The 10,616-nt window shown below is 43.5% G+C and overlaps 1 protein-coding gene across 1 annotated transcript in view; it reads right to left on the bottom strand.

Moving 5' to 3' along the window:
- The window catches only part of SUCLA2 (succinate-CoA ligase ADP-forming subunit beta), a 30,113-nt gene extending 23,134 nt beyond the window's left edge, over nt 1-6,979 (bottom strand). The window contains exons 1-2 of the mRNA XM_045289056.1: nt 6,917-6,979; nt 6,081-6,258 (exon numbers count right to left, since the gene is read on the bottom strand). Of these exons, the coding sequence (XP_045144991.1) occupies nt 6,081-6,258; nt 6,917-6,979 (241 nt within the window). The remainder of the gene's footprint in view (nt 1-6,080; nt 6,259-6,916) is intronic.
- Nucleotides 6,980-10,616: the final 3,637 nt, after the last annotated feature.

Below are 10,616 nucleotides of genomic sequence, written 5' to 3'. Positions count from 1 at the left end.
TCATGAGGGAGCGGGGAACAAGGAGGGAGGGGGAAAAATGAGGAGCTGATGCCAGGAGCTTATGGGGAGAGCAAATGTTTTGAGAATGATGAGGGTAACGAACGTACAAATGTGCTTTACACAACTGCTGTAAGTATGGATTGTGATAAGAGTTGAATGAGCCCCCAATAAAATGATAAAAAAGAAAAGAAAGAAACCTCAGAAGATGATGTCTTATTGAGGTGTTACTCATCATAGCAACCCTGTAGGACAGTGTAGAACTGCCCTGTAGGTTTCCAGGGCAATAAATCCATGGGAGGAGAAAGTCCTGGCTTTCTCCCGTGGAGCGACTGGTGGTTTTGAACTGTTGACCTGAGGGTTAGCAACCCAACGTGTAATAACCACATCAAGATGGATTGACACAGGGCTGCAACACTGGCCTTAAGCACAGGAGCCACTGTGAGGATGGCACAGGATTAGGGAGTGTTTGATCTGTTGTGTATCGGGTTGCTATGAGTCAGAATCGAGTTGATGACCCCTAACAACAGTAGTAGGGTAGCAACTTTATTACATTATGGCAAAGTAATTACCTTCTCTACTCATTAGAGCCTTAGAGCAAAGCAGTCTTTGGGATGTAACTACCACTCTTTAAAGAGTTGAAAAGCAAGGATGTTCCTTTGAGGATTGAGGGTCACTGGACCAGAGCCAATGCATTTTCAACCGCGTCATATGAATATGAAAGCTGGACGATGGATAAGAAACACCAAAGAAGAATTGATTCTTTTGAAGTATGGTGCTGGCGAGGAATACTGAAAGAACCAGGGCCTGCCGAAAGAATAGACGAGTCTGCCTTGGAAGAAGTGCAGCCACAATGCTCCCTAGAAGCAAGGACGGCAAGACTTTGCTTCAAGTACTGAGGACATATTTGAGACCTGCCCCGTGGAAAAAGACATCACGCATGGTACAGCGGGGGACAGTGATACCGAGATGGACTGACTAACACCGTAGCTGCAGCAATGGGCTCAAGCATACCAATTGTGAGGGGGGCACAGGGCTGTGGTGTTTCCTCCTGTTGTACATCAGATTGCTATGAGTTGTAACCAAACTGATGGTATCTAACAACAACTATAAATCTGCATTTGTATACGCTCAGGAGGGAAATGCTACTATTGGGGAAAATCATCCTCTAATGAACATGGCCAAACAGAGTCTCCCACCTACTAATCTGATGAACAAATCAATGAAATAACAAATGCCGTTTGTGATCAAACAAATGAGACAACAAAGGAAATGTGTACAAGACACCCCTGTGAGTCAGTGAAGGTAGTGTTTAAATTTTTTTTTTATTCTTTCTCATACTTTCTCATACTCCACATCCAATCAGCCAGGAAATCCTACTACCCTGTTTCCCCGAAAGTAAGACATCCCCTGAAAATAAGACCTACTTACAGTTTTGCCTCTTGCTGAAATATAAGGCAGCCCCCCGAAAATAAGACCTCCCTGAAAATAAGGCCCCCGAAGCTACCGTAACTCTGGACTTTGGACCCTAGCTGCGGGGCACCGCTCTGCAGCCGGAGCAGACAGGAAGTGCCATGTCTCTTTTAATAAAATGATAAATGTGTACCGTATTCTTCTTCATGGAAAAATAAGACATCCCCTGAAAATAAGACCTAGTACATCTTTGGGAGCAAAAATTAATAAGACACTGTCTTATTTTCGGGGAAACAGGGTAGTTCTACCATCCACAAAGAGAGAATCTGGTGACTCCTCATCAGCTCCTGGTTGGGCCCTGACACTAACCACCACTACCTCTTCCCTAGATTCCCTTTATCCTCCTTTACTTACAACCCTGCAATGAATGCCCATTGCACTCAGAGTGAAAGGCAAAGTCCTTACGGTGGCCCGCAATAATCTCAACCGCCTTACCCTTCTTATCCCCCGTGCCCTGCTCACTGTATTCCAATACACTCCTCTCCTCACCATACCTTGGCACATTCTGGCTTTTGTCCTAAAGCTCCCTCTGCCTTGAACGCTTTCCCCCAAGATGGGAAAGGTCCTGATCTTCTTTAAGCTTTTTCTCACATTAGCAATGCACTTACTCTGATAGCATATTTGATAGTACAACTTGTCCACATGCACTGCATCTCTTTTCCTGGCTCTACTTTTTACCCATAGAATTAATAAACTTCTAAAATAATATATAATCAATTTCCTTGCATCATTTCCTGTTTTCCTTTACACTAGAATATAAGATTTAAGATGGAAGAACCCTAATGTTCATTGATGCTTCTAAGCTCCTAGAAGGGTTCTCAGCATGTAATATTTTGTTGAATGTTGAATAAGAGAACCTTTCAAAACAGGGAGAATTCTTCTAAATCTAGACTTTCTGCTGCTCTTGAAGATTCTGGGAACTTTCTCTCTTGATTTTGTTGTCAGAAGAGGCGGGTCTCTCTCTCTCTCTCTCACTCTCTCTCTCATTCCCATTGACAAGCCACACGGAGCCATGCTGATGGCAGCCAGAGTCCTGGAGATGCTTCTGCCGCCACTGGACCCACAGGACTTTCCACCCACCGGCCTGTGATCTTCCTGTATCATTGCATGTGTTGCGTGAGTCTGAAGAAGAATCCATGGGCTAATACTGGACTTATGGGCTAATACTGAACATATGGACTTGCTCTGGACTGAGCTGGGATGTTTTATTGATCTAAAGTTCTCTTTTATACTTTTATGAATGGCTCTGGATTTGTTTCTCTAGTCAACCCAGACTAACACACCAAGCATGAGGCATCCAAAGAAGATGAAAGGGATACAAAGAGTCACTGTAACAAAAAGAACTGGTCGACAGTCAACTGTTTTAAGAAGTGGCATCTGATCAAGAACCAATGGTACTGAAAGTAGTCCAAACCATACTGAAGGTATTAGCTAAAAACAAGGCTCCAGGACCTGACAAAACACTAATTAAACATTTCAGCAAGCTGACAAGTGGTGAAAGAACTATGCCAAGAATTTGGAAGACACGGTTAACTGGTAGAGATCCGTATTTGTGCTTATTCTAAAGACCCATGACCCATATTTGTGCCTACTCCAAAACACATGACCCAACAAAAGATAGAAGTGACCCAACAAGATCACTAAATTATATGCAAGTAAAGTTTTGCTGAAGATAAATGAAAACTGCAGCCATTCATAATCAAGGAGCTGCCACAAATTCAAGTTAAACTCCAAAGAGAACTTGAAACAAGAAACACCATTGTTGATGTCAGGTGGATCTTAGCCTAAAGCAGAGAGAATACAGAATGTGTACCTGTGTTTTACTGACTGCGAAGGCATTTGCGTGTATGCACCATGACTAATGGTAAAATTTTAAATGGAAATTCCAGACATTTTTAACCATGCTCATGTGGAACCTGTCCATATACCAAGAGCAGCTATTAAAACTGAACTAGAGAAGACTGCACGACTCATAATCAGGAGAGCTGTGTGTCAGGGTTGTATCCTTTCAGCACTTATTCAATCTGTGTGCTGAGCAAATATCCGAGAAGCAGGACTGTCTGGAGAACTCGGCACCAGAAGAGAAGGAAGGTTCGATAACGACCTGAAATGTGCAGAGGAGACCATCTGCTTGCTGAGAGCCAAGAGGACTTGCGGCTATGAGTGAAGAGCAAACGCTGCAGTCTTCAGTACGAAGGACAATCAATGTAGAGAAAACCACGCTCCTCACGACTGGACCCACAGACATCACGGGAACATGCTGTGTTGAAGAGCAAGAAGTCTCTAAGGTGACCTGACCTCAGCCACAGTAGCTTCAATTGCCCGATATACATATGAAATATGGACAATGAATAAGGAAGAAGGCAGCGCAAATGATGTATCTGAATTACGGTGTTGGCAAGAATACTGAAGCACCGTGTACTGTCAAGGGGAACAAACAAATAAAAATCTGTCTTGAAAGAAGTACAGCCGTCGTACATATTCTGGATGCGATTAGGAGAGGCCAGTCCCTGGGAAAGAACATTATACTTGATATTCAAGTCGAAGGTCAGCAAAAAAGGGGAAGCCCCTCTAGGAGACAGACTCACACAGTGGCTGCAACCAGGTCTCCAATGTGACAATTGTGAAGATGATGCTGGATAGGACAATGTTCTGTCCCGCTATACACAGGGTTGTTGAGTCTGAAGCAACTAGGCGGCAACAAATCGCCACCTAAAAGGAAGCAGCGCCTGTCAGTTTCTGGTTGCCAAACAAGTCCAGTAAGAATCTGATCTTATAACTCTACACTGAAATCCACTTGACAAGACTTCAGAAATACGTATTTAAATCTAAAGAAGATAACTATCATCTAAACAGAGGAAGTGCAGTACAAAAAGGTCAATAGTTAAACCAGTACCAACTGGTCAGTTATGCTCTTCATTAAACTGGGAACTAACAGTATTGTTGTTAGGTGCTATGGAGCTGACTTTGACTCGTACTGACCTCATGGGACAGGACAGAACTGCCCAAAGGGCTTGCGAGGCTGCAACCTTTACAGGGGCTGGTGACCAGGCCTCTCTCTGCAGACCTGCTGGGTGGGGGCAAAGAGCCCACTCTCATCAGTTCGCAACTGAGCAAGGAGGGCTTACTATATTGACCTACTAAAGGAGGGCAATGAAGCTATACTTTTCAACAATTATTTCATAGCATGGAGACTCTTCGCTCAAAGAGTCTAAACTTGCTTTCTTTGGAAATGTAACAACTCAAGAAAAGTCAAGTGATGATGATGATGATGGCGACGATGACAATAACTTACTATCAGGAGAAGAAGGACTGGAAGGTAACTGACTGAAACAAAGGTACTGCTAATTACACTCATTCATTCATTCAACTGGTACTACTAGATTTGATACTGCCCAGGAGCTGTGGATAAAAACAGAGCAAAAGTGACCACAGTGAGTCTCAGTTTACAACCTTTTTAGACTTGCTTCTTTGCTCCAGCCACAAGATCTTTTCTCGATCCCAAGAAAACAGTCAAAATATATTCACTGTCTCTCCAAGCTGCATTCATTCACAGGTATTTTAAACATCCTCTTATAGCTAATAAAATGACAAGTCCTTTTGTTCTCTATTTAGAAATCTTTCTGGGCTGACATTTCTTAACCATCACCATGTGCATACATTTATCTAACTACACACTCTGCCTTAATACTACAATCTACACTGCACTTACACAAAATTGTAAGAAATTCTTGTCTGACTGAAGCCACGTTTCCCTGGTTTAGTAAGGAGCCCTGGTGGTGTGGTGGGTGAGCACTGAGCTGCGAACGACAAGGCTGGTGTTCAAACTCACCAGCTACTCTGAAGGAGAAAGATGAGGCTGTCTTTTCCTGTGAAAACTGAGTCATGGAAACCCTGAGGAGCAATTCTAGGGTCAATATGAGGCAGAATCAACTCGATGGAACTAGATTTTTTTTTTTTTTTTTTTTTTAGAAGTGATTTCTTTATTAAGTCCACCTGCTTCCAAAGCACTGCTTTTCCCAACACACCACTCCTGCATGTGTGAGCAGCACCCAACTGCCACCTTCACTTGAGGCCCGGGGCTCCCACCGAGGACCCCTGCCCTCCTGGCAGCTCCTTAGAGCTCTTGGCCAGGCTGGTGAATTTCAGGTAGTGGCGGCATGGGAGGGGGAATGTTCTATCACCTTTGGGGAGATGGAACTAGATTTTACAACCATGTTGTCAGCGTCCCGTGTCACACAGTCATCTTAATTGTACACAGTCATCATAATTGTAAGCCAAAAAGTGGTAGGTAGGATTATCTTCTCCACCAATAAAAACGGGACTACTTTCTAAAGAATTACAGCCTCAGAAATTCACAGGGGCAAGTTCTACCCTGTCTGCAGCGCTGCTGTGAGTCTGCTCGACAGCAGTGAGAATGCTAATATAAACAACTTTTGAGTTTACTAGACACATCTCACAGTAATTCTAGAATCTCAATAACCACAATGTTCTTTTTAGCAAACATCATTTATTTTCCAGAGCTAACATTTGTCATTCTATCACAATCATGTTCATATTTCGTCAAAGCTCCCATGTCACGTTAGCATAAGGTTTTCTTAATTCGGTACCTAATTTTTTCGCAATTGCAAAAGCTTCATCTGGCGATTTTGCTACGTGTCCTTTGGGAACCGAGACGCCAGCCTCCTGCAGCAGCTCCATGCTCATGTACTCGTGGAGTGCGAGATTCCTGTGCTGCTGCTGCACCTGGAGCCCGTGGCTGCTCAGCAATCCAGAACTTCCCAGAACCTAAAAAAATGGGGACATGTTCATAGCACAGACTTGGCAGTTAATCTTCTTAGAAATACCTTTTCAAGATACTTTGTTTACACGCGCACACATTTTTTTCATAACGGTAATGAGACTGTTATGCTAAATCCTCAAAATACTTAGATTACAACCTGAAACTAAAGGCTACTCTACCAGTTAAGTTGTTAAAACTCCAAGACGTTACTTGTAGTTAGATCTTCTGATGAACATCTTGTACTTTTTCACTATGTCATCATCTCCACTGCTTCTCTGGCGATTGAGTCTTACCACCATCTCTCCGACAAGAGTCCAGGGCACAACAGCTATGGAAGCACTCAGATGCTCACACAAAGGTAGCAGCTCAGACTTACCAGTCACTCCACGGGAAGCAGATGGCAGTCTGTTACCATAGAGATTACAGCCTTAGCAACTCCACAGGCAATTTTACTATGTGGAGTGGCAACGAGTCAGACTCGACCCTCGGCAAATGGGTTACCACGGTTCCGTACCAACAGGACATTTCTAGCTCAGTGTCAACTTCAGCAGCAACAAAAATCAAAAAGCCTTTCCAATCTTCTTCTACCATGACTCCAGAAACCAGCAAAGGCCAAATAAAACAATCGATAACTGAATGATTGGTACCATTACTCCTCCATACCCTCAGGATCGAGACTCCTGCATCATCGGTGGTGGGCACTTTCTTGCCAACTTCAGGTGCCATCAAGTGTTTCTTGCCGACAAAACTGAGCTGAATCCCTTCCCTGAACCCCGATTACCCAAAGGCATGCCTCTTTCCCTTGGCAGCCTGCATTCAATGACTGGCTGGCAGAGCACAGGAGAGACATGCGGACCCAGTACCAATTGACGATGAGTCACCTCCAACTCACAGCTACCTCAGGAGAGTCAGAGTTGAACTTGGTTCCATAGGGTTTCCCTGAGGGATCTACTGGATGTAGATCACCAGGCCTTTCTTCCAAGACACCTCCAGATAGGCTTGAAACCTCCGCGTTTTCAGTTAGCAGCCTAGAGTGAACTGTGTACCACTAGGTAACTGGCTATTTAGTGGTAGAATTCTCTTTTCATCAATTTCTCACCAATGCACCTCATGCACAACAACCATCTGTCTGTCAGTGAAGAATCGGAAGTTACTAGGTTGAGTTTCTAGAGAAGATAAAAAAGAGAGGCTGGTGCTCTACTTAAAAATTAGGCAATGAAAACCATATAGGACTCAATGATCTGATGCCCAACCAATGGAGATGGCTCAGATCCGGGCAGCATTTCATTCTATTGTAAATGAGGTCACCATGAATTGGGGCCCGAGTCAACAGGAGCTAACAACAGAGCAATAATAACTCTCGTTATACACAGTAGATGAATTGTACTAAAATACTATGGAACAAAAGAAGTCAAACTGAAGAGAGTCGATTATATAATCACCTTTTCTATATTTCAAAATGGTTCAAATTAGCCACGGTGACAGAAGTCCAAATTAGTGGGAATCTTCTGTGGGGAGTAGTGGTGGGGAGAGACCCAGGGAGCCTCTGTGGGCTGGAGAGCTGCTGTATTTTGATCTGGATGGAAGCTAGACAGGCATATACATACATGAAAATTAATATATGTACATGAAAATTCACGTAAGCATCCACTTGAGTTCACTTTTAAATTCACTGTCATTAAGTGGCTTCCGACTCAGAATGGTCCTGCAGCGGAGTACAGGGGCTCCCTCCCTAGGTTTTCCAAGACTAAACCTTTAAGGAAGCAGAATGCCTCACCTTCCCCTAGGGTCTGGTGGGTTGGAACTGCCAACTTTGTGGTTATTGGCCCAATGTTTAACCCATTATACCACCAGGGCTGGGGACAAAAAAGGTTAAAACACTAAATTCATAGATATGTAAATAAGGAACTACAATACATGTGAGAGCACACTAGGGAGCATTTACTTGCTGGATGAATCAGAAAAGATAGAGGCCTGATTCTACAGATGAAAGAAAAAGGTCATTTAACAGCCCAGTGATTGACAGTGGGTTACTCACTGGGCTGCTGAACCAAGGTCAGCGGTTGGAACCCACCCGCTGCTGGAAGGGAGCGTTGAGGCAGTCTGCTTCTGGAAAGCCTGTACAGCATGGGAGCCCTAAGGATCTCAACTATATATCAGTATTATACCCCTGTGAAATTTCCTCAGTGTAATCATTGTACTGTGACTATATGGGAGAATGTTCTTTTTGTACCACGATTTCTGATTGTCACAATACCTGCAATGTATTCTTCAGTGGTTCAGCAAAAATAAACAGATGTGCGTGCTTTTACAAATATACAGGTTACCATACACAACTTCTTAAAGATAAAGCAAATGTGGCGAACAGTTAACAAATTTCAGTGCAGGTGTTAGATGTGCTACTCAATCATTTCTATCTATTTTTAAATTTTTACAATTTTTTCACACAACAATGTTGAGGGAATACCAAGGCGCAATACTCTTACGATTTTTATGTTTTCTTATGTTTGTAAAGAATCAGTACTCAGGGCATTGCCCACAGCTTTTATCACAGTGTAAAGGGTTTTTAATACCTGAATTACCACCAGAACTCCGAACTTGAAATAGCATCAGCTTCCAAAATTGTTGCTAATATTGACCTACTGACCCTGACATAATCATTTACAATATTTATATTTCTTGATATTAGCAAATAGATATCTATTGCTAAAAGGTCACCTAATTCCAGTTAGATTCCCCACACCACCACCCAAATAATATTAGTCTAAAAAAAATGCTTATTCAATGGTGGGAAAATATAGTTACTGGATAGTGTACTCCACAATGACATTCACACAAAAAAGGCCGCAATTACTTAATGTGTGTAACCTGAACCATTTTCAAAGATACGGGAGAAGAAAGATATAGAGAAATTGGAAAAGAGTAAGAGAACTAAACTAAATTTTGAAGAGAATTTCCTCAACTTTCCTAGTACTCTGCTGTGGCCCCATCTACAAAAAGCAAGGTTTCATACGAAGGTACCGTACTTCCAAGTTCTAATTCTACACTCCACTACTTCATGAGAGCGATGCTTCTAAACTCAATATATTAGGCATTTCCATATGGTGACAGTCAATAGTCAACAAAAGATTATGATTTGATGAAAATAAATTTGCTCACCAAATCCTCAGTTTCAAAAAACCAGGACAAGCACCCTTTAAAAATCATCAGCAAGTTCATGGGAAAAATGGGTTTTTTAAATTACATCTCTTATTACCATGTTTCCCCGAAAGTAAGACGTGCACGAACATAAGACCTACTTACAGTTTTGCCTTTCGCTGAAATCTAAGGCATCCCCCGAAAATAAGGCCTCCCCGATAATAAGGCCCCCCGGAAACTACTGGAACGTAGTGGTGGGCCCTGCAGCTCACTGTTGGCCGCAGCACAGCCAGAGCAGGCAGGAAGTGCGAGTTAATGTACCATGATTGTGAGAAAATGTACCACAGATGGTTGTACATGGAAATAATGGTAGTAACAAGAAATTCTCGATACTGTAGGATTCAGTTTGTCTGGTTATGCTGGTTTGTGATGACAACTACTACCGGACCGTATACAGGTAATAAATTTCCTTTTTTTTGTTCAACAATAAATGTGTACCGTATTCTTCTTCATGGAAAACTAAGATATCCCCTGAAAATACGACCTAGCGCATCTTTGGGAGCAAAAATTAATTCAAAAAACACTGTCTTATTTTCGGGGAAACAGGGTATTAGTAAACTCAAAACTCATTACCTCTATGCTGAAATTCAGGACAGCTCTAAGAGAGGGGGAAAAGGTCTGAGTCAATTCACAGCCTCAAAGCTGCAATTTCAGGGAGACTTCAGCGGCCCTCCTCCCAAGACTCCCTGGGAGCGCACCTTGGCAGGTGAGGCCCATCCCTAAGTTCCAGAAGAGGTGACCGAGCAGCCCTGGAAGACAGCTCTGGCATTACAACTCTGCTTTGGAACGGAACGGACGGCGGTGGGCTTGGTCTCCTAGTCCCACTTTCACCAATGCTGCCTAGAAATATTTGACATGTACAACACTGAGAAGGAGACGGGGTGGGTGCGAGCGAGCGTGTGGCTATTTCTATGCAACAAGGTCTATGCAAAAAGGAAGTGATCCCAAAGATGAGTACCCCAACTCCCCCCACTTCGAGCGCTGGAAAGCATGGAATTCCCACTCTCACGCCGAGCAGTGCCTGCCCACTAGGGGAGGAGAGCCGTGGCCCGGCCTCGGCCGAAAAAGGCAAGTGAGCCAGCGGTGCGGGTGCTCGGAAGGCACTGCCAGGGCAGCTCCCAGGGGACGCAGAGTGCGCACCAAGGGCACCTAGCAGGGCCCTGGA

The sequence above is a fragment of the Echinops telfairi genome, unplaced genomic scaffold (assembly GCF_000313985.2).
Source record: "Echinops telfairi isolate 266 unplaced genomic scaffold, ASM31398v2 ScPeMD7_24;HRSCAF=84, whole genome shotgun sequence".
Classification (NCBI taxonomy): Eukaryota; Metazoa; Chordata; class Mammalia; order Afrosoricida; family Tenrecidae; genus Echinops; species Echinops telfairi.
The sequence above is the reverse complement of the archived record's forward strand: the minus strand, read 5'-3'. Positions and strand labels throughout refer to the sequence as shown.